The sequence below is a fragment of the Heteronotia binoei genome, chromosome 16, assembly GCF_032191835.1.
Source record: "Heteronotia binoei isolate CCM8104 ecotype False Entrance Well chromosome 16, APGP_CSIRO_Hbin_v1, whole genome shotgun sequence".
NCBI classification, from domain to species: Eukaryota; Metazoa; Chordata; class Lepidosauria; order Squamata; family Gekkonidae; genus Heteronotia; species Heteronotia binoei.
Window position 1 is genome coordinate 23,759,993 of NC_083238.1, and position 24,984 is coordinate 23,784,976.

The 24,984-nt window shown below is 40.9% G+C and overlaps 1 protein-coding gene across 1 annotated transcript in view; it reads left to right on the forward strand.

Annotated features, from left to right (window-relative positions):
* PSMD14 (proteasome 26S subunit, non-ATPase 14) overlaps nt 1–24,984 on the forward strand; it is an 87,388-nt gene that overhangs the window by 6,304 nt on the left and 56,100 nt on the right. The window contains exons 2-4 of the mRNA XM_060257359.1: nt 2,448–2,500; nt 6,575–6,627; nt 23,493–23,564. Of these exons, the coding sequence (XP_060113342.1) occupies nt 6,580–6,627; nt 23,493–23,564 (120 nt within the window). The 5' untranslated portion in view covers nt 2,448–2,500; nt 6,575–6,579. The remainder of the gene's footprint in view (nt 1–2,447; nt 2,501–6,574; nt 6,628–23,492; nt 23,565–24,984) is intronic.

The window sequence follows — 24,984 nt, forward strand, 5'->3', positions numbered from 1 at the left end:
CAACAATTTAAAATATACGTGATGAGATCACATTTTAGAGTCATGAAAATCAGCCCCCCCTAGCACACATCACTACAGCAAATTAAAAATGGAATTAAAATACATACCAAAATGTAAAAATAGCAATTAAAACATTGGTCAGGAAGGAGAGATTGCTGGGAGAATACCAAACAAACGAAACTCTTTATCCGCTAGTGGAAGATGGCAACAGAAAGGGACAGACCAGTCTCTTTTGAGAGAGAGTTCCAGAGCTTTGGTGCCATGACTGAGAAGGCCATTTTGTGTGTTGTCACTTGCATAAGAAGGTGGGGGTACCCAAAACACCGAAGCAGGGCCTCCAAAGATGACCCCAGTGGTGGGGCAGTTTGTAAGAGAGTAACAACAACAACAACAAAATTTTATTTATATCCCGCCCTCCCCGCCGGAGAAGGCTCAGGGCGGCTAACAGCATCATTTGTAGGTGGTGGTCTTTCAGGTATGTTGATCCCAAACCTTATAGAGCTCTGAAGGTCTATTAAAGTTCTGTTAGAAATTATGATGGTCATATATAGAGTGTGAGTGAATTTGTAAATGGCTTTCTGGTTAAACTAAAGTAAGGAATCCAACATCTTTACGTAACTGAGTCCATAATGACTTTCTCCTGACTTGTGTATGAATATACCATTTTTTGTCTCTTCAACTCATGTTTTATTCTCCTGTATCACCTTGAAGTGAATGAGTAAGTAAGCCTTTGCTGCAATAGTCGTTCACCCCTGAGTGCTGCTGAAGGAAGGATAGGATGTTGTGGCCTTACTGGAGGGGAGGGGAGCAGGGTGGATTTCATTTGAATCACGATTTAAATCACTAGTCAGTAAGACTTGATTTAAATAATGGTTTTCTACATAAAGGCTAATTTTTGCTGGCCTTAATATTATCAAAAAGGAGCAAAACCCTACACTAGACAATTATGAATAATAAGTTCCATGCAGTTTGTCTCAGCCCAAAGTCTATACAAAGACTTCAGGATTTATTATCTCCATTTCAATTATTGCAATCTTCCACAGCGGTGTAGGCTTCAGTCAAGTATTTCTGGATGCCAGTGTTAATGAATAAATTCTGAAGTATTATTTCTGATTATTTATAAGAATTTTTTGTACGGCCCCCACCAAGAAGGCAGAGCTACAAGCATATGGAGAATTGAATGAAGGCTTGATTTCATAATAGAATATACTTCAATGGGAATGGAAGATTGAAACAAGTTGGAAATTGTCATAGATAACTACTGGAATTCTTATAAATAATCAGAAATAATACTTCAGAATTTATTCATTAACATTGGCGTCCAGAAATACTTGATTGAAGCCCACACCACTGTGGAAGATTGCAATAGTTGAAACAGAGATAATAAATCCCGGGGTCTTCGTACGGACTTTGAACTGAGACAAACTACGTGGGACTTATCATTCATAATTGTCTAGTGTCAGGTTTTGCTCCTTTTTAATTGTTTAAACCATCATATAAGTGATTTACTTAATATTTACTACCTAGATGAAGGTTTCATTTTAGTATAACAACTTTTAAGGTTAGTTTTAGTTATAGGTAATTTATGAAATCACTGCAAGGTGAACTCTTTCCAGTTTAAGAGGTTAATTATTCATATTTGGGCAATTTTTCTGCTGTACTTTATCGGAAGGATAAAAATAATAATTAACAATAACCATTTACATTGTTTTATCTAACTACATTGTTTTATTGAACTATGGTGTTTTATTTAACTAAATAATAACATAACCATATGTATTGTATTTGCTTACACTTTTATAAGGATACACTCATAAAGATCTCAAGATTTCTGGAGTATTCTGCTTAAAAAGTTTCACTTTTATTTGTACTGTTTTCCCCTCTCTCCTCACACTTCACCTCTTAACATTTCCTCCTTATCCAGACCTATTTCACCCAAACAATCTTATATTAATTTAACTTCTTGAAACTTAGCACTTAAGAGATAAGGGGTTAATTCTTTGTACATAGATTTGCAGAGGACCAATAGGACTGAGGTCTCTTAACTCTGTATGCTTACATGCGATCTCTGCAGACACAAATTCAGTGTTGAGAACTGTAATGCCAAGCATCTGTGATTTCTTCTAGACAGAAAAACTGCCCAATAATCTTACAGAAACCTCAAAGCTGACCCCAAAGTGCCTCAGCCTCCTGATACCATCTGGGAATAGCACCATATCCTCTTTTTTGTTCTGTGATGCTCACTGAAAGGAGCTAGAACCTTTCCAGCAACCTACCATGCAACATTTTGTTAAATGCACTGTGTCTAGTCATAGGATTTTTGTTATAGCCAATGTTAAGCTGCCTGAAATTCAGCAAAGGTATGCCCATGGTGTCATGAGTATGACTTCCTGTACACAAAGCTAAGGAACTGTTCTCAGAGTCTGTTGTTCTTTCTGTGTTCATAGGGATAAAACTTCATTGACATCAGGACTCAGGAAGCCTTACTAGAACTGAGTAGGTGAGTACAAATTAGGAATAGAATGAGCTAAATCATTTTCTTAGATTCCTGAGCACTGTATTGCTTACATTGTCTAGAAATGTCATTCTGTTGTTCAGCATATCTGAATAGCTGCACAGCTAGATACATACCTGGCAATAGTTCTTAAGTCCTAGTTGAGCCTATGTTTTTAGTGGTTATAAGAGTAACTTTTTGTAATTGTAAATGATGGAGCTAGCGTTAAGTGTTGATCTTGAGGCTGTGGGCATAATACTGAGAAAAGCATGACTTGGACCCAGAACAGTGTGAGTGGAGTCATGCTATCAGAAGCCAACTTCCTTGCCTTCCACTCTCACATTACAGCCTTCTTTGCCACCCAAAATTGTGCTGCTTTAGTCCTGTAAACCTGGAGGAAAAGTGTGGAGGTGGAGGGAATTTGGAAGACTGCAGCAGGAGAGGGGAATTGCATCCTCTGCAGCTGGAAAAGCTGCTTTTTGGTTTTTTTTGTCAAAGGAGCTTCTGCTGCAGAAACCAAAAGTGACTGTAGGATCCAAACCCGAGAGTCTTTGTTAAAAAGTTTTGTTAAAAAGTGACACATGCTGCGAGAATTGCACAGGCATAATACATTAGAGAAAGCATTCTTTGTATTGCCTGGGTGTTTAACTTCATTAATTTTGGCATGTTACTAGGAGCTCAACAGTTAACTTTTTCATTTCCCTGGCCTATTGCAAAATATATTTTTGAGATGATAGTCAATAGCACAGTATCTTGACCCTGCTATAGAAGCCCCATTTGCATTAGACAGTTGTGTACCTATTGCTGCTTCAGTGGAGCATCCCTTCTCCCCAAAAAGTGGTAATTGCTGAGTTTGCCGGTAACCTGTTACAGAAGTATTTCTGATTCAGTCCTCACCTCTCACATGACAAACTTAAGCATTACTGGTTACCTGTTAGCTGATCCTAAGTTGACAGAGTGAAAGGAACATGATTTACTCTACTGTAGGATGGTTCCTTAGTGTTCCTGTTTGATTCTGCTTTCTTCTGAGTGGCCAGTTACTGAGAAGTTATATGTTACACTCTCATTACACCTTCAGTATGGTAACTTGAACCATATAACTTCACCTAGTTCTTATTACAAGGTTTAGTTTACTTTCCCATCTTCTTAATAGCACACCGTGACCTGAACTACTTGAAAATAAAATCTAGGCATTGATATGGGTGTGGAGCACTTTTCTGTCATCTGGAGCTCTCAGGCTAAAATAATCAAAATGGAACAGCACTGGTGGGAGGAGCTTTGCGTACACATGAAGATGTTCCTTAGTTTCCCTAACACTAAAGTTGTTGGGATGCGACTGGGTGGATGTACCTTTGTATGTGTTGTAATTTTCAACTTGCACAGAAAGCTACATTTGTGTAAAGGGCCCCCGAATTACATTGAATGTCTTAGTGTAATTGGCCAGGAGTTCATAGAATCCAGCCTAAAGGGTTTCAGAGGGTAGTCATGCTGGTCTGCAGTAGAACAGCTAGGTTCCGGTCCAGTAGCACCTTAGAGACAAGCAAGATTTTCAGGGTAGAAGCTTTCAAAAGTCAAAGCTCCCTTTGTCAAGTATCAGTAGGTACAATGCATATTTAATCATCAAAGATTTCAGGTTTTCACGGCTGGTAACATCATTAGGGTTTGTAGAATCTTTCGGGATCAAGTGCCGTGTTCTACTGGAGAAAGTTTTCCTTCCATATTTAATCAGCTTAATTAGAGCAGAGGGGAAATGTTTTGGGGCAGAAAATTGCTATCTGTAGCCTAAAAGGTACTTTCATGTTTTTTTATCTTATTCTTAGGCATCTTATAGCTATCTTAGGAAAGTATATATATAGAGAGAAAGAGAATCCATGGTTTCCTCTTTGTCTCATTGCAGTGTAGAGTAGAGATGTCACAGCCTGTGGGCTGCTGCAGGCCCATCCAGAGCTGTTATCAGGCCCATGGCTCTTTTCTCCCCCCTTCTCCCTCTTCTGTCCTCACCCTTTGAAGCTCCAAGGCAGCCAAAGTTCTCAGCTCTTTCTTTGCCTGCTTTCAGAAAGAAGCTCTTCTGGGCTTGCAAAGCTGCACAGAAAATGCAAAATGGATTTTCCATTAAGGTGTCTCTGCCCAGATAGACTATTCTGGGAGACCAGAGACCTCAGTGGAAAATCCATTCCATGTTTTCCTTGCAACTTTGTCTGTTCTGCAACATATTTAAATGGAGTTGATCTCAAGTAGTTTCACTTTCCAACATTTGTATGGCCAGTTGAAGCTGTTGCTTGCTGGAAAATAAAGGACTGATGCTTTGAACCAGCTTGTCTCTGCTGAATGGACCTGAGAACTGGTGCCTAGTGAGTATTCTAACCTGAGAACCCACAGCCTAAGGGGGACATTACACTAGAGAGCCATTGCCAATCTGAGTAGAGCTAGGAAGGTGTGTGTGTGGGGGGAGTCGCAATGCCCAGCCATTTCATGTTTTCCTAGGCTCAGAGCATTTTATATTTTTTGTTTATATTTTTAGTTTCTGCTGTGATCCTTGTGCTTTTTCTTGATGTTTTATTTTAAAAATTGCGTTGCAAAGTCCCACTATTCTCCCACCTTTCCATTTTAAACAAAATATCACAAGAGCTTTAAGCATGTTTGTATTTTAAGTAAAAGAAAATCTTTAATTGTGTTTGTATTCTTTATAAAGTTTATATCTCTGCTACCTGGCATTATGTTTTATGACGCGCATGGCCCAACACCACATAGTCCCATATGTCAGATCTGGCCCTTGTAACAAATAAGTTTTGACACCCTGATGTAGAGCACCCTTGAAGAAATGCCATGAGTTGAGCATCCCTGAAGCAGTAATGTGGGGTTGAAAATTTGCATGGAAAATGTTTGCAAAATGAAAAATTCTCTGATGTTACATTTCTCCTTGGAAACTGCAAAAAAGAAAATCTTTTAAAATGGTCTCTGTGTGGGATATGAAACAGGGACAAACCTCAGGGCTTTTCCGTAGTATATTTGCCTTCTTTTGCAAATATTATTTATTTACATCAATTATCATTTATTTTCTGGAAATTTTTCCAGTTGATATTTTCTTAGAGAAGCCGCACTGCTGTCCTGAAAGTAATGTGCACATGCTTAGGCCTTTACTATGTGAACTCTAGTATCCATAGATGCTTTCTGTTGATACTAAGTGTAGAGAAAGATTGTGGCTATTTTAAGTCTTGGCATTCATGGACTGGATTCTGGTGGGCCTAGCTTTGAAAAGTTAAGCAGCAATTTAGACCATCACTTATGGAGGCATGCTGCTAGTTAAGATATTCTGAATTTCAAGAACCCGAAGTGACATGTCATATCTCAAGATGTTAATGTTAAAGCAAAATAACAAATGTCACATGGTTTGTGGCCTAGCCTTTCTCCAGCATTCCATATTTAACACGATTTGAAATGTAGGGAATCGACGGTATAGCTCTTAGTACTTTAACTAAAGGCATTTAATGTTTACTTTACAGTGTTCTTTTGGAGTAATGAGTTCATTAAAAAAAGCTTTTGATGCTAATTCAGAAATCTATAATCTGTTCAGCGTCTTTCACATGCAGTTTTGATGATAACTGACAAGCTGTAAGTTAATTAGCACAGAACTTACTAATGAGGATGTTAAAAATCTTCACTTTTGAATTATTTTTATATGATGTACCCTAGACAAATTAAAGGAAACTCTAGCGGTGATGAGTTTTCTCTACTTTTGCATGCAGATGTTTCTTCCCAAGGTAAGTGGCATGGGAACAGGGGAGGAAATAAATGATTGCAAACTTTTTTTAAAAAAAGATTATAACAAGAAATACGTGTCTTTTTTTTTTTTCAAAACTGGGGATAACCCAAAACCTATGCATCTAAAGTAAGGTTGTTAATTAGCATGGAAGACAGCTTCTTGAATTAATATGTGGTGTTAATTAACAGGAAGTCTGATGTTGTGTTGTAATTACTACCAATATTTTTGACATACTTAGGGACTGAAGGTGAATTGTATGGAGAACAAGTTAGTAAACACATCAGAGTCTAGGTATGCTTTCTTTTTGTTTTTTCTAGAAAATATGGATAGACTTCTTCGACTTGGTGGAGGCATGCCTGGTCTGGGACAGGTTAGTATTCAGTTTGTTGGTGTATCGTTGATGTTGTAGTTGCTGGAGTCTCTTTAAATTAATAATAATAAAACAGTTTTAGCAGCATAATCACATAATTGCAGATTTGAAATATGGTAACTATAAAAGAAAAAAAAACATTGCTATATTTTTCATTGTATGTCATGCATATGAATTCTAGAATGGTGGCCATGTTAGTTTGTTGCAGCAGAGAGATTGCTTCCTATCGTACGTCATACAGTCAGTCTGTTGTGGGATGAACTCCTGAAAACAAGAGCCACACCACCTTCCTCAGACACACTGTCATCTTCAGAGGCATTGTCAGATGCATTGCACAGACCTTCACTGAAATATAATAGAACTACACAGCATGTCACATGTGAAGATGGAAGATCAGTCTCATTGTCACATGGCATCATGTTTGGAGCCAGATGTATTGGCAAAATTTGATCTGCCATGCTGAGAAAAGTACAAAGAATCTGTTATAAATAAAACCTTTGTGGGTTAGTCACTGATGACAGTTCCAAAATCTCATTCATACAGTGCTGTTTGTTTGAATGTGTCATGAGGTCTGCTCAGTGTTATGGTGATGGCCATGCGATAAGACTGTAAGAATACTGAAAGCTGTCTGCCATGATTAATGAAGCCACCAAACATCTTTAGCATTTCAACGTCTTGGTTTTTGTTTTGTTTTTGTGTACAGGAGTATTATTTATAGCAACTTCTTCCGTGAAATAAAATCCCAAGTGCCTTCCACATCCTTATTTTTGGTTAACTTTTCCCCACTGCTCTGCCCAATTTTTTTTTAGAATCTGCATTTTGCTGTATAAATAAGCATTACAAATAAATTGGTCTCAGCCCATACTATTTTAGTTCTAGGTAAAGACTGCCTTGGAAGTTGTTCAGTCTATGTTGACCCGCCCCCCCAATGACAGTCCAGATCTCTTTTGTCAATTAGGTGTGATGGATATGAGTTGTGCTGTGCAGTTCAGCTTCCTAAATGATTAGGGACATCAGATGCCCTGATATCACAGAGCAAATTGGGTTACCTTGGCTGATCTTTTTAGTTTCAGCAAGATCTGGCTTGCCATGGAGGTACTAAATCAATAAAACTGGGGGAAGCTTACGTTGAGGACTGATGATAGTAATTTTTCAGGGGGGTGCAGATTGAGATCTTTTTATGGAACTGTGAAGTTGGACAGCACTTCAGAATTTCATGCGAGCATGGGTTTTGTATGAGAAGACCGGATGCTTGCAAAATATTGAAGCAGTTCTGAGTTGCCAGATCCCAGAAATAGATACCTTAATCATCGATGCCTGATTTATTGTATATTATCTGTAGTAGTACCTGATCCAGTAGTGTAGTTCTGTGTTGATCTAACAAAGCATAAAGGCTCTGTGGAATCTGTGCGTGGCAGTTTCATGTAAGGGTTGAGAGCTAAGAGTGCTATTTTTGAGTGTCACCAGAACTTGATGGCGGGGGGGTGGGGGGGCAGCAAAATTACAAAATGATATTGTTTAGATAACAAATGGAATTCTGGAATAGTATTTATGTAACGTTCTTGATCAGTTGTGCTTGGTGTAGAAATTTATGGGGAGATCTGTGATGTCTGAAATTAATGATTAATATAGTAGCAATGGTATCTGATAACTTGAGAGATGTCAGTGGAGGACTTCACCAGCCTTTCTTGCAGATTAATTTAATGTAATTTAATTTGCGATTTATACACCGCCCTAAGTGGGATTACAATTTTTTTAAAAATGTGGAGACTGTCATTTAATTATAGCTGAAGTTGTTGTGGTGACTTGTAAAATCTTTCATAGCCCTTGTACCGGTTTTGACTAAACTAAAGCCCATTGCATACAAACTTTGACTGCTACACAACTACCTGCCTTTGGCTCTGCATGTGCTTCCATGTTGAATACAGTGCTGTTATTTGCACCAGGAAATTGTACCTGCCCATGTTGGCCTCCCATATGAAGATTATACAGCTGGCATCTTTATGTGATCCTTACTTAGCCATGGGCCTGACAGTAGCTACAGATTCTCGCCGTGGTGATCATTTGGGAGCCAAACGGTATCAGAGTTGGGCTCCAGATGTGAATGCAAGGAAACCGTTCAAAGTTATATTCACACAGCATCCTAATAAATCAGTCCTCTTCCGTTGAAAGGCAGCTGGCCTGGAACGAAATATATAGATGTAGCATGCTCCCCTTGACAGCGCAGTGAAAATATTGGTCTTAAAACATTGGAGCATCTCATTGAATACAATATTACATTATATCTGAATTGTCACTTTGAGAACCTCGTGTCCTTTTTCTGCAGTACAGGTTTATCAGTTTTAAAACATGTAGCGGTCACAAATGTGCTGGATTTTTCTGCATACTTATCAGAATGTCATTGTTATTAGAATATTAAAAATACTCTTTAAAAGATGTGTGTCGGATTGACTTGGCCCCAAAGTCTGAGTAAACAATTTGGAATGTGAAATGTTTCCTTAAACTTGGCCAGTTGCAGCATTGAGCTATCATAGAACAATTCCATTAATTCTATTCCAGAAGATAATAAAATTAATCCCTCCCGTATACGTACACAGTATTTCTTTTCTTTTCTTTTTGTAATAACCATTTTTCAAGGACACAATTGGGGCTCAGGTGAGACATTTTCACATCCACTGGTGATCTGTTGATGCAAAGCATTGAACTTGAGCCTCTGAGATAAGTCCAGTGTTCCCTGTAACAAAACTCTCCTGCTGTAGCAGGATGCTGGAGCTCTTTACCTGTAAGGCCAGTATGCAGAGACTTTCCAGTTGGACTGCAGGATCTAGCCATGTAGTTACTTTGTTGACTAAAGACTTTGGGTTTCTAAATGTATTAATACAAATGAAACATTTGCTCTTGCTTCGTTGCCTTTTATGAATTCCAAAATGTCAATTTCTAATGCACAATAGCAGCATTGACAGCTGGTGACATGATGATGCGGGTGGGTGGGTAAATAACCCAGAGTAACACTGTACACAGCCCTCAAAAGAATAACTGAAACGCCAGCCGAGAGTCTGTCCTTGAATACGGAACACGGCATCTCGCTCAGTTCTTCGCTTACTGAGACTTTGGCAAGGCTCTTTTAAATTGCGTCTTGTACGCAAAGGTAGACCGCGCCTTTTTCCGAAGGCCTTGCAGTGGGCGGGGGGGGGGAGGGTGACCTGTCTCTTAGACGTGTTAGCACTTCAACTGGAAATAAAGAAGCAAGAATTGCAAATAGCTATTTTGTTTGAATAATGGCCTTGCCAATTAGCCATCAAGTGCTTCCATCTGTGAAATTGTTGATCAGATGGGTTAGCTGGGACACTTCCAGATTAGGGCATTGTACGTGGCACTCGAAAACTGTCACTTTGAAAGAGGTTTCAAGCACTGCACCGCTTGATGCTGTAGAAGCTCTTTAGTTATTTTTTTTTTATTTTTAGAACTCATTGATAAAACCTGTAGCAGTTAAGAGACCTGCCGCTGATCTAAAAATCCTGTTGAATGCGCTGATCTAATGTATGTAGAGGTTAAACACAGTCTAGTCTTCTTTCGCAAGCTTTGTAATGGCAGGTTAATGATCTATTGTTAACCACCACCACCCCTCAAAAGCAAGCATGTTTATGGTTCAGTACTTGCGTTAGATCTTCCTTCCCTTCTTCAAGAGCTTCAGTTGTGGAGTTTTGGTTAACAGCAAAAATCCCAACATCCCCAGTGACCCAGATCTGAATTTAAGGCATCAGTCCTAGACGCATGTAATTCAGTTGGGGTGTATTCCAATGTCCATTGGGCTTGCTTATGAGCAAAGGTGCAAGCGCCAGTCATTTCTGACTCTGGGGGGGACGTTGCTTTCCCAACATTTTCATGGCAGATTTTTTTTTTATGGGGTGGTGCAGAGCGGTAAAGCTGCAGTACTGCAGGTCGGAGCCCTCTGCTCATGACCTGAGTTCGATCCCAGCGAAAGCTGGTTCAGGTAGCCGGCTCCAGGTTGACTCAGCCTTCCATCCTTCCGAGGTCAGTAAAATGACTGGGGAAGGCAATGGCAAGCCACCCCGTAGATGTAGATGACTGGGGAAGGCAATGGCAAGCCACCCCGTAAAAAGTCTGCCGTGAAAACGTTGTGAAAGCAACGTCACCCCAGAGTCAAAAACGACTGGTGCTTGCATACTTATTTTTCGGACCTCAGAAGGATGGAAGGCTGAGTCTACCATGAGCTGGCTACCTGAACCCAGCTTCCGCTGGGATCGAACTCAGGTTGTGAGCAGAGCTTGGAGTGCAGTACTGCAGCTTACCGCTCTGTGCCACGGGGCTCTTGCTTATGAGCAAACAAACATCTGATTGGATTGCACAATATTGAATGAAAAGCCCAGATTTGAGATTTGTGCAGGCAATTATACCCCAGTCCTAAAAAAGAGCCTAACAAATGTCAAAAGTTTGTGTGCTGAGACCAACAGCAGAGCTTCCAACAGGAGCTGTTGATGTTTTGCTGAGGTGCTCTGCGTTAGCGAGCATCAGTAAATCAGGACTAGAAGGGGCAGATCATCATTTTCTGTTCCGTCATAGCATCTATTGGGGGAAATATTCCACCTCTGGTTACCTGTCTCTATCAGTGGATTAAGGTTTTGAAAGTAATGTTTTGGGGTAATAGTAATGCAGTGCTTTGTAGGGAGCATTCAGGAAAGCATCATGTTTATGTCCTTCTACTGTCAGCCTTCCTCAAACATTGCAGAAGTTTTCAGGTGCTTGAGAGAGGGAAGTGACTCTTCAGCTTCCAGCTGGTCCCCTCCTTTCTGCATTAAGGCCACGCACCTTGCATGTGCACAGCCCTCTTCGGTAAGAAGGAGGGAGGAAAGGGCAAGAACTTAACAACATAAGAGAAGTCATATTGGATCAGGCCAATGGCCCATCCAGTCCAACACTCTTGTGTCACACAGTGGCCAAAAAACCCAGGTGCCATCAGCAGGTCCTGATACAGCTCCCATTCTGTTCATCACAGAAAGAAAGGGAGCTGATCCCCCGCCACTCACTTCTGTCACTATGTCCACCTGAAGTGGAAGCTGTAAGAGCTTTGTGGACACCAGTGAGAAAAGCAGAACTAAAATAAAACCCGCGCAGTAAATAAATTATGAATTATTCTGAGGCTGTCACAGTCGAGTACTCTGACTGGCAGCAGCTTTCCAAGGTCTTGGGCAGAAGCCTGTCATGGCGATGAAGATGGTGAGGGGTCTGGAGACCAAGTCCTATGAGGAAAGGTTGAAGGAGCTGGGGATGTTTAGCTTGGAGACAGGGCAGCTGAGAGGTGATATGATCACCATCTTCAAGTACTTGAAGGGCTGTCATATAGAGGATGATGTGGAATTGTTTTCTGTGGCCCCAAAAGGTAGGACCAAAACCAATGGGTTGAAATTAAATCAAAAGAGTTTCCGGCTCAACATTAGGAAGAACTTCCTGACCGTTAGAGCGATTCCTCAGTGGAACAGGTTTCCTCAGGAGGTGGTGGGCTCTCCTTCCTTGGAGGTTTAGACAGCCATCTGACAGCAATGGAGATCCTGTGAATTTAGGAGGAGGTGTTTGTGAGTTTCCTGCATTGTGCAGGGGGGTTGGACTAGATGTTCCTGGAGGACCCTTCCAACTCTATGATTCTATGTCCCCCTATGTGAGCCTTTTAAATGGAGATGCTGGGAATTGAACCTAGGACCTTCAGGCAAAACAAATGCTCTACCACTGAGCTATAGCCCCTTCTCGCCCACTCTTGTATACATATCACTGTTCAGGGACATATGGGCAAATTTGTTTTTAAGTCTGTGCAGATATATCTGGCAGCCATTTTAAAGGGAGGGAGGCTGTGGACAGCCTTTTCTCTTTCCAAGTAAGTTTAGAAAATGTATTGTGATGTCATATTCCATTGGGGAACCATGTGCTTTCTCAGGTCCAGTTGTTTAGATCCTCCACTTCTTAAAGCGTTACTCCTTCCTTTTGCATATTCGCAATCCTAAGCAAACTGAACGGTGTCTCTGTTATTTCTTTTGGCTTATGCTGTTTGGGCTAGGAAGAACTGCTAAAATCTCACTGGTTTTACAACATGCCCGCAGTCAGTGTTCTGAAAATGACCTAGGTAATTTGCTCTTTGAGCATCATAAAAGCCTCTTGCGCACAAACACTTTCTTCTGATACAGCTGTATGACAAATGCACCTCTAGGATGGAAGGTGGAGCGTAAATTGTTTGTATGTTGTGCTTGTGTTAACCAGGCATGTTTGCTATTCTTCTTTGTTTTCTCATCATGGAAGACATTCACTATCGCTAACTGATCAGCTGTTTTCAGTCCATGGTAGTACTTCCTCTTAAAAATGTTGTTTCAGACAGGAAATTCTCTTATAATTGAATGCCAGCAGCTTCTGGAGATAGCCATTAACAGGACTTATTGTTACGCTTCTCACTGAGCCTAGGCTGTCAGATTACTCTGCAGACCTTTTGTTTTAATGGAGCTGAATGAATATGTGATGTTTTAAATCCACGGTGCATCTTCCCTTTTGACTCCTGAGCTATAGTGAGGCATGACTTACTGCCTTCTGTGCACCAGAATAGTATGCTAACTGTAGTGTTGATCAGAGCCTCAATGTGGTACCTTTCCTGGTGCCCACCAAGTTTTTTTTTTTTTTGTATCCCGCCCTCCCCGCAAGCAGGCTCAGGGCGGCTCACAACACTTAAATACAGTGTACAATAAAACCATATACAACAATTACAATTTCAGTTATAAAATCATCCTTAAAATCATTAAAAAATTACATTAAGGTTAAAATTATGGTGCTATGGTTAAGATCTTCCATAAAATCCAGTGACTAAAACATAAAACATATCCAGCAGGACTTTCTTGGCTCGGTATTAAGTGAAGGCTATTTTAAAGAGGTGGGTCTTGCAGGCCCTGCGGAATTGGTCTAAACATCGCAGGGCCCATACCTCCTCCGGGAGTTGGTTCCACAGTAGGGGAGCCGCTATGGAGAAGGCCCGATCCCGGGTGGACTTCAATCTGGCCTCCCTTGGCCCAGGGATATTCAGCTATTCAAATATTTGAAGGCAGTATGTTAAACGGCATCTTATTAAAAGAACTTTTGCCTTAAATGTTGAAGTTACTCTTAGACTTAAGCATGACCTCACTCTCTGAGATTTTGTGGCTGGCTCTGCCTGTTGTGTCAGCCATTCATCCACCATCCACTGTCAAAAGTCCAAAGGTGCCCAGAGGTTCATAAAGTTGTGAGACCCTGGTGTAGATGTCCCTGGATGGGAGAAAGCACCAGTAGAAGTTTGCAACAAATGGATATTGAACATTTGCTAAAGAAAATACGTCCTTACAAGGAACAGTTTCTGAATGAGAGATTTTAACAGTTATAAAGCATCTACTGGAAAGGGTATATTGCACCTTCGTATTTCAGTGATGGCCTCAAGTGCACTACATCCTATTTTATAAAATAAAGTAGAGCCCCTATCTAATCAACAAAACCACCTGCCTTGTGTAAAAAAAAAAAATATGGATATAGGCATGTTCAAGGTTTAGCAGTAAATAGCTTCAAAGCCAAACGCGAATTTTAAAATTGGATTCCACCATCATTTAGAAGGGCCGATTGTTTTGTTCTCCTCCCTTGTGACTGGCACAGCTTTTTAAGTACATGTATATTGTCTTAATTGTAAATCTACATATAGGGAAGCGGATGTGATCCCATAGGCATAAAAAAACCCTTCTAATATATACTGAATAATAAAATATAACATACAAACCCTGTCCATGATGGTGAAGGGGTGGGGGTGTGGAGGCCAACCCCCCCCCCCTTTCCATCTAAAGTAACACACGTTTTAAAATTCTCTCAATTGTCTCTAGGTGTAACAGCTGAAAATCTGCACTCCAAGAGTTAAGTCAGCATGAAAGAATTCATTTCCACTTTAATGACCTAGCCTTGCTGGGTTAGGACGATGGGGAACATGCTTCTGACTTGCACTCCTATTGCCAATTAACACCTCCTATAACAGGTTGTCTCAGCTAGTCATTGAAGCAGAGGCAGGAGAAATAGTTTACATGCATCTTGTTTTTCACACTAGTTGTTTAATGCTCACAAAATTAAGTATTAAAAGGTTCCTTTTTTTTACTTTGCTGGGTAAGAATAAACATGACATTGTTGGATACTTGTACATTTGCTTCTGTGTGTTTTGTGGTGTTTATCTTTTAAAGCGGTTTTAATTGTGAACAGAAAGGTTGGAGTTAGTATCGCATGTAACCCTCTTATGTGTGAATTCAGTAGAGTTGCAGAAAATCCTGTTTATGGGCACTTCTGCATCAATCCCCGTTTTTTACTGCCCTGTTCCCCCCCCCCTCTTTAATACTATAAAAACACTTTTTAAAACCCTTTGTAGTTTTGTGAAGATGGCATATATACAAATTAAACTCTCCGGCAATTCTCCGTAGGTAAACGGTTTCATTTTTTTGTACTCGCATTGAATGCATTATTTACATTTAAAGAAGCGCACAGCGAAAGTGAAGGGCACTGCTCTAAAATGACACTTTGATTCCTGATTAATCAGCAGGTATTCTAATAACATAATAAAACTGGCTAAATAATTGATACCAGTTCACACTAAGAGAAAGGTGAAGTAATATACCTAAAAGTGTTAACAAATTTGCTAAAAGGCCTGAGAAGGTAACACTTTGAGGCATTAGTTTTTATGCTGTTATAATGGCAAATGCCTTTTTTTTAACACTTAGTCAACAAGGGCTGCCCAAGTAAAAGTCACAGCTTTTATAACTGGATCATATCTCACTGCTCCCGAGGAAAAGTAGCGTCTCATTTTAACCTCATTTGATTCACGAGCTGCTTATTTGATCTTCCCCACCGCCCTCCCACCTCCCTGAGAATTTTGGAAATGTTTTTTTTTTTTGTCACGAAAAGCTGACAAAAATAAGAAAATGCTTTCAATAGCGCGAGTCCTCCTTAAATCCTGCACTTACTAATAACCAGTGGCTTAAAAGAAATGATTGATACAGCTTACGGCTGATACGGTTGCCCTGCAGGCAGGTCAGTTCACTGTCTAACACTTGCAATCAGTTTTGTCAGGAAGAAGCATCTGTTTCTTCTCTCTTAAAAAAAAAGTATAGCCAGGATTGATTGTTTTTAATCTTTGGATGGACTGGATGCAAAACAGCTTCATTAAAAAAAAAGAGAGAGAGAGGGAGGAAGTTTTGCTTATCTTGTTATTGCTAATTTTGGTTATAAGGAGCCAACATTTAAGAGGCTGATTAGGTTTTGTTCTTTGGTGATGGGGGTGGTGTTAGCACGTTCCTTCTCCAGGGAATTATCTGGAAAGAAGGAATTTGATGCATCTGGCTTATCAGGGGAAATTTACTTTCTGTCACCTTTTGTAGCCGGCTGGTTAAAAAAAAAGTAAATGACTGGTAGATGAGGTTTGATATGTAGCCTAACGTAATTTAGGCTCTGTGCACCTTCATTAACATTGCTGGGTGTCAAAAAAAGAGGGGGCAAGCACAAGGTTGTCCACCAATTTAAGGTTTACATATAAACACTTATATATATATATCAATGGGCTTGCAGACATGCATGGAAGTATGCAATGGAATTGGTCATGGTTTAAATCTCAGTATGCTTGCAGCTTGTAAATATGTTCTCTGAAACCACCATTCTGGGGTTTAATTTGGCAGAGAAGCTTCTTGTAGGGATGGGCCATGACTGTGTGGTGGAGCAACTGCCTGCCATGCACACAGCCACAAATTCAATCCCTGACATCTCCAGTTAAAAGGATCAAGGTGGCGGGTCTGAGATACTGCAGGGCCACTGCTAATCTGAGTAGACAATACTTCCTTTGATAGACCAAGGATCTGATTCAGTATACGGCAGCTTCATGCGTCTTCTTTCTGAGGCGGCAATCCTATGCACACTAAGGCTGGGATTAAGGTATTTCCAGTTTAGTAAACGTAGTATTGGACTGAATATTAAGGTTGAAAGGGATTTGCTGTATTTCTGCAGTCATTCATTTTTCTGTATGGAATTTTGATGGTATGAACTTAGGCTACATTTACATATTCGTTACAAGGTGCTGGTTATTACCTTTAAAGCCCTATATGGCCGAGAACCTGCCTACCTTAGGGACCGTCTCTCTCCATATGTTCCCCAGAGAGCACTGAGATCTAGTTCACAAAATCTTCTGAAAATCCTTGGGCCAAGGGAGGCCAAGCTAAAAACAACAAGGGAGCAGGCCTTTTCGATAACGGCTCCCCAATGGTGGAACCAGCTGCCAGAGGAGATACGGGCCCTGCGGGATCTTAACCAGTTCCGTAGGGCTTGTAAAACCGCCCTCTTCCAACTTGCCTTCTAAGGCGGAATCTTGGCAGTGATATCAAGCCATCTTTATATATGTACTGAAACTGTAGCACCATTAATTTATATTGGTTTTAAATTATTTAACTTAAAGTCACGAATTTGTATTTTAACTGTATTTTATTGTATTAACTGTATTTTATTGTTATATCATGGTATATGTACCATGTCTTGTAAGCCGCCCTGAGCCTGCCTAGGTGGGGAGGGCGGGATATAAATAATAATAATAATAATTATTATTATTATATGATTGTTGTTTGTTATGGGAACAAGCACTGGAAGTCCTCCAGATGGCATATTCCCTTCCTACCTCCTGTTCCCTTTTCACACGGTGTAGATTGCGAAGACTTCCAGGCCCACAACAAACCATTGTTTGCCACAACACCTGAATAGGGAAGGGATAAACTGTTGCCTACAAATCAAGGTTCTGTGCCACATTTTGATCCTGCTTCGGAATCCTGGTTTGCAGGCAAGAGGACGCATTTGTCATTTAATCTAGTTTTGAGTACAACGTTGAACCTGTTCATTGGGAACTAGGAAATCTTCAGTATCTGATCCACGTGTGAGAAGAAGATGGGAGAGAATGAGAGGGCTTCAAGTGTTCATTCTCATAAGGACAGTGATTTTTTACATTTGAATAGATCCTAGATGTGTGCAACAGAGACATTTGAATTCAGCTGGTTTTTAAACGATTTTCCAGAATTCAAAAATATCAATATCGAAAAACAAACTTGGTTAGCATCCTTAAGCCGTTTACTGTCAAGTAGTCAGCATGGAAGTTCCTAGGGCTCCTTACATAGACATGGGACTGCAGTTGCATTTAAGTGTGTAAAAGATATGGTTCTTACATGAAGATGGTGATATTTTCCACGTGACTGAAGATATCATATTGACAGGATTTGTCATACTTGGGAGTAGTTGAGATATAGTAGTTCATTGATTTAGACTAATTGGGAGTAGGACATATTGAGTCTGATTAGAACTGGTTGAATGCATTGAGCTCTGCTGTATAAAGTACCTTAGGGGTTGTCTAATTTAGCGTTTTTTAATAATCTCGAAGAGGGAGTAGCATATGCTTGCACATTAACAATTTGTGGATAAATTAAGAGATGTTGTGAATACCAGTGCGGGCACAGAAGTGTGGTGTAAGGGCCTAGAGGACATAATGTGTTATTTGTCTTTAGGCAAAAATAATATTTAAACAGCACACAGACTAGATTGAGCCTGCATTTTAACAGAATTTTTAACAAGTGTCCTCTGGATTACCAAGGGCTGCATACCCTTTACTTCAGTAGGTTTACATTTAATCAGAATATTTGGTAGGAATCCTAAGCATTTAATGAGCATATTTGGTAGCAGTCCTTAGGAGACTGTGCAAATAATTGTTGTAGCATATGAAAGAATAATGGATAAAATAGGATGACTAATATAACTCACTGTTACAATCTCATGGATGGGAGTATTGGAGAAGAATATAGATTTAGCAGAAAGGAGAGAGAGGGAGCACATCTTAAACAAAATGGGATTTGAGAGAATCATAGAATCATAGAGTTGGAAGGGACCTCCAGGGTCATCTAGTCCAACCCCCTGCACAATGCAGGAAACCCACAAATACCTACCCCAAATTCACAGGATCTTCATTGCTGTCAGATTGCCATTTAGCCTCTGTTTAAAAACCTCCAAGGAAGGAGAGCCCACCACCTCCCGAGGAAGCCTGTTCCACTGAGGAATCGCTCTAACAGTCAGGAAGTTCTTCCTAATGTTGAGCCGGAAACTCTTTTGATTTAATTTCAACCCATTGGTTCTGGTCCTACCTTCCGGGAAACAATTCCATACCATCCTCTATATGACAGTACTTGAAGATGGTGATCATATCACCTCTCAGATGCCTCCTCTCCAGGCTAAACATCCCCAGCTCCTTCAACCTTTCCTCATAGGACTTGGTCTCCAGACCCCTCACCATCTTCATCACCTTCCTCTGGACCTGTTCCAACTTGTCTATATCCTTCTTAAAATGTGGTGCCCAGAACGGAACACAATACTCCAGGTGAGGTCTTACCAGCCAGAGTAACGCTGGTACCATCACATCACGTGAACTGGGCACTATATTTCTGTTGATACAGCCCAAAATTGCATTCTAGGAAAAGAAAGAACATTCTAAGAAAAGAAAACAAATACAAGGGGATATTGGAATTGACGAGCAGGAGGGAATTAACATCCTAAAGAGGATTGAGATTATTTAATGGGCACTTTGACATTCGTGAACTGCGGACAGCAGTAGGGAGCCATAGTGTAGGCAACCCAGATCTCCAGGGTGTGCTCACAGAATGATCTAAATTGGACTTGCAGAAGTTCACTTGGTCCATCTGTTGTAAACCGTTTTTTCTTTTGTAAACCCAGTTCCCCCCCCCCAAAAAATCTTTTTTTAATGCTAGTTATACACCTGAATGGTTATTTGGTTATAGCAATGCGCAGTTCAAGCCTCTAGGTAAGCTGCTGTAGGTATAGGGTGTAGGATCAACATTGGCACGTCCTTGAGCCTTTTACAGTCATCTGAGTGGTGTGGGGAACCTGCAGGAAGCAGCTCCTCATGCAAGAGTTGGGGAGGTTATTTCTCCCTTCTGGGTGGAGAACTTACATGCAATATCCCACACAATTCCCAAGTGTATCTGACCACTCAGACATAGCTTTTCAGAGCGCCACCAGCACTGTAGTGGAAAGATGGCAAAATCTCCACTGTTTGTGGAAGGACTGAATCTAACTCGTGGTGCCTATTGAAACTCTTCCTTTCCCCAAAAAGACTTGTTTGCCCCCATTAACATCTTCTGGAAGGAACTGCACTAAAGTCCAGTTCCTGGAATGATGTTGTCTGTGGGGGCTAGGGACATTATAGTCCAGTTCTTTAACATTTACTTCTTAGGGAGAACTTTAGCTGCCAAACTCCTTTGTCGAAGAAGAAGACGACTGCAGATTTATACCCCACCCTTCTCTCTGAATCAGAGTCTCAGAGCAGTTTACAATCGCCTATATATTTCCCCCCCACAACAGACTCCCTGTGAGGTGGGTGGGGCTGAGAGGGCTCTCACAGCAGCTGCCCTTTCAAGGACAACTTCCTGTAATAGCTATCACTAACCCAAGGCCATTCCAGCAGGTGCAGGTGGAGGAGAGGGGAATCAAATCCAGTTCTCCCAGATAAGAGTCAGTACATTTAACCACTACACCAGACTGACTCTCTAAATGGTTACGTATGAACTTAACCAAAGACTGTTAATACAATTGAACAAAGTTTGAGTCTAACAAAGTTTTATTCAAGGTATAAGTTTTTGTGTGCATGCACACTTATTCAGGTACAGTGAAACAGAACTTTCTCAACCATTACACATGGGGGTGGGGTTAGTTGCCAGGAAGGGCTGGGTAGAATCAAGATGCATAAGTAACTGGGACGAGATTTGATTAAGATAGCTGGTAAGATCTGTGAATGTCAATAAATTAGCATGGAAATACAAGAGTTAAGAAACAGATATGAGAACAAAGTTGAATCCATTGGCACCTTCAAGACCAGGAAAATTCAGTTCTTGGTATAAGCAATAACTGAGAGACTTAGCATGTGTACATGTACACTGCTTCAGATCCTCTTGATACAGATTTCCTCAAATATTACATATAGATGGGGGAGAGGTTAGTTGCCAGGAAGAGCTAATTAGAGTCAAGATGCATAAGTAACTGAGCAATAAATACAGCTGAGATTGGAATAACACATTTGGTAAGACATGTAAATAGCAGCAAATTGGCATACAGATAATAAAGGAGTTAGCAGATGTGAGAGCTAAGTTTGAGTCCAGTGGCACCTTTAAAGAAGAAGAAGAAGAAGATATTGGATTTATATCCCGCCCTCCACTCCGAAGAGTCTCAGAGCGGCTCACAATCTCCTTTCCCTTCCTCCCCCACAACAGACGCCCTGTGAGGTGGGTGGGGCTGGAGAGGGCCCTCACAGCAGCTGCCCTTTCAAGGACAGCCTCTGCCAGAGCTATGGCTGACCCAAGGCCATGCCAGGAGGTGCAAGTGGAGGAGTGGGGAATCAAACCTGGTTCTCCCATATAAGAGTCCTCACACTTAACCACTACACCAAACTGGCTCTTCCACAACGTTTGATTTCTGGGTACACGTGAGAACTAAGTGACAGCATGTTTAAAATAGTCAAGAGTCCAGTAGCATCGTCAAGGCTAACACATTTTATTGTGATATAAGCTTTCAAGGAACACAGCTCTCTTTGCCAGATGCATCTGAGGAAGAGAGCTGTGTTTCTGAAAAGCTTATGCTACAATAAATTTGTTAGTCTTAAAGGAGCTACTGGACTCTTGACTATTTTGCAGCAACAGACTAACACGGCTAACTCCTCTGGATCTATTAGCATGTGTAGTGAGATAAGAAGCTGCTATCTCTGTTAAACCCTGGGATTTCCATTGAGTGTTGTAATAACTTGTAATTCAGCAGTCTCCCATTCCAGTCTTCTTTCTGAAGTTCTGCAACAAAACAGTAACTTTGAGGTATCCCATTGAGCGCCCTGTGAGGTTGAAATGTTTTACAGGTTTCTCAGTTTTGTGATTCTTGATGTCAGATTTGTGCCCATTTATCTTTTGGTATAGGAGTTGACCTGTTTGTCTGTGCAGACAACTGAAGGGCGTTGTTGGCATTTAATGGGTTATGCAGTGTTAGATGACCAAATGAATAAGCCTGAGGTAGTGTAGTTGATGTTGTTAGGTCCAGTTTTTGTGTTGTCTGGGTGTATGTGGCAGCTTGGTTTAATACAGCTGTTGCTCTTCAGTTGGTGAGATAGTTTTGCAGGCAGTTTTAGGTGGCTTTGAATTCCAGTTAATTTGTGAAGCTTTTGAGCATCCTTGACTGTTCGTAATTTATTGCCGAGTAGCTATTTTAAGGTGCCTTGATTTTTTTTAATGAGAAAAGCAGGATTTGACTGTTTTGGTTTTCATTTCCTTTGATCAATGTGACTTTGGATGTTTCGCTCCAGCATTATTGCAGGGTTACAAGTGGATTTGCAGCCAGTGCCTTGCTTTCGAGGAAGGGCATAATTTTTCATCTTCCAGTGCCGTAGTCAGCGTTCTGCACTTGAGCAGTACACAGAACTGGCCTCAGTCATCATTCACACCTGGGACAATTGTGCTAATTTTTTATTAGCTACTCATGAAGCAAAGAGCAGAGTATTTTGTTCACAGCTTTTCTGCCTAGGGATTGGAGGTCCATTTTTCTCTCACTTGCACCAGTGGATCTGCAAAGTGCTCCCGTAGCCTTTCTCTTTGAGCCTCCTTGAGCTGCAAACTGACGAAGCAAAAGGGAAATTGTGTTTGTGTTGGTGCCAGTTAATCATGCTAGCCCAGCAGCATTTATATTCACACCGCTGTAAGAAACATGTAGTTAATTGGTGAATTGGACATTTTTAGAGAGGTTAATGCCGAGGAAGGTTTAGCCTTCCTGCAAGACTTGATTCACTAATAGAACTTTGGTTGAATCTGAGCCTTTATCGCTGGCAACAGGTTTTTGCTCAGTACAGCACTTGCATTATTTTTACTGATTCTAACTAGATAGCTTAGCTTAAGCAATCAAGTGAACTTAAGACCTTTAAAGGAAGAATCTAGTTTATGTAGGTGAGTGTTCACTATCAGCTTTGGCTGAGTTTGAATCCCCATGGATGTGAACATCCCTTCTGTATACATAGTAAGTAAGTAAAATTTTATTTGTATCCCGCCCTCCCCACCTAGGCAGGCTCAGGGTGGCTAACAACATTTCATAAACATACAATAATAAATATAAAAACTTTAAATTTAACCATAATAAACTTTAAATTTAACATCCTTTAAAAACCAGTCAATGTAGTTAAAATTACATAATTTACATGATTTCCATGAAGACATAGGTCCTTAGACAGGACCGTGTTGGCGGATCCTTGATTAACAGCATTATTCATTAGTCCGTGTATGCTAATTTGAAGAGGGTGGTCTTGCAGGCCCTGCGGAACTGATCAAGGTTCTGCAGGGCCCGCACCTCCTCAGGAAGCTGATTCCATAGGGCAGGGGCCGCGATTGAAAAGGCCCGTGCACGGGTGTTCTGAAGCTTGATCTCTTTCGGCCCAGGGATAGTCATCCTATTTTTCCCGGCTGACCTCAGTGCCCTCTGGGGTTCATATGGGGAGAGACGGTCCCTCAGGTAGGAGAGAGTGTTGCCGTGCACTTTGGGTGCGCTCTTCTTTTTTGGGTAGGCATGGGGGGAACTAGTGCTGAAAGAAACAGCAGAAAATCCACTGTGCAATGCAGAGTACTGGTGTGTGCCTCTATATCCTGTCCTTTGTGTCTGTTTTAAAATTGTGATACAATGGAGTGTGATAGAATGGATTGTGTCTATGTGGCGCTTTATAAAGCATGCTTATTTCGTGGTTCCTTTTTATATAGGGGCCGCCTACTGATGCCCCTGCCGTTGACACAGCCGAACAGGTTTATATCTCTTCTCTTGCCCTTTTGAAGGTAAGTGTGTTTTCTGCTGAGTGTTGATACAAAGCCCTGCATGTATAACACAGTTTTCCTTCTGCTGATATCAGAAAATAAGAAATTTCTGTAGACTTCTTTAGACTTTGAATGTCATTGTGTGCCTATTGTTGTTTATGTAATAACATAATAATAATTAAATGCCATTCAGTCACAACTGATTTGTGGCAACCCCTCCTGAGGAGTTCAAGGCAAGAGGTGAGCAGTGATGGTTTGCCATTGCATTCCCTCGCATCAGCATCTCCAAGCTTGTTTGGTGGTCTTCCATCCAAGTATTAAACATGACCAATTCTGCTTTGTTTCCAGGGTCTGAGGAGCTCAGGCTAGTCTGGGCTGAGGGGGCAGGGGCGCAGAAATTCTGATATATTGAACCCCCAGACATTTGGGATCCCCTGCCAACCCAAATGCCTATACTGGTATGATATTCGGAGTGGGTTTTTTTTAAATTTAATCCTGATTTTTTTTGCACCATTATAGTCAATGGATAATGTATTTGAGAGTATTTGGGGGTCTGAGGGGCTGTTCTTCGAAGTGGAGGCACCAAAATTTCAGTGTAGCTTCTGGTGCCTCTCCTCAAAGACCCCCCCCAAAGTTTCAAAAAGATTGAGCGAGGGGGTCCAATTCTGTGGACCCCCCCAAAGAAGGTGCCCCCATCTTCCATTGTTTGCAATGGGGGGGGGAAGCAAACAAAAAGGACTGATGTCAAACCAGAGAGTCTATTCAGTAGAAACTAAAGGGGAGGATTTTTCCAAGCCCAGCAGAACCAGTTCCCCTATGGTAATGCCAGTACAACAGATCCAAATGAGGGGGGGTGGTACAAGCATAGCACAGCCAGCGCACATACAGAGTGACCAGCAGAGTGACCAGTGCCACTGTGGCAGTGCCAGCTCAACAAATCCAAGGCGGGTGTGTGTGTGTTTGTTACAAGCTCAACACAACTAGTGTATGTACAGAGTGCCCAGCAGAACCAGTGTATGTACAAGAAAGCTTGACCTTAAAGAAGTACTTTGGCAGAAAAATCTCAGAACATCCTAAATCAATCTATTCCAACTTGTTTTTAGCTTCTGTGCTGTCAATATGGGACCGAAACAAAGCACATCTACTTCCACCATTCTCCAGATTTCAGACATATATAAACCATTCCTGGTTCCCTCCAGCCTTTTGTACAAACGAATTTGATTCATGGAAAAAAGCAGGAATAATCATTCTTCAAGATCTTATAGCTACTAACTCAATGCTAACTAAATCTGATCTTGAAAAGAAATTTAATATATCACTTCCATGGTGGCAATACCTTCAAATTAGTAATATGTGTTCACAACTTCAACTTGCAACCATAGTTCAGCAGCCTTTGACAGATTTTGAATTTATTATCAAACAGGCCCATTCATCTAGAAAA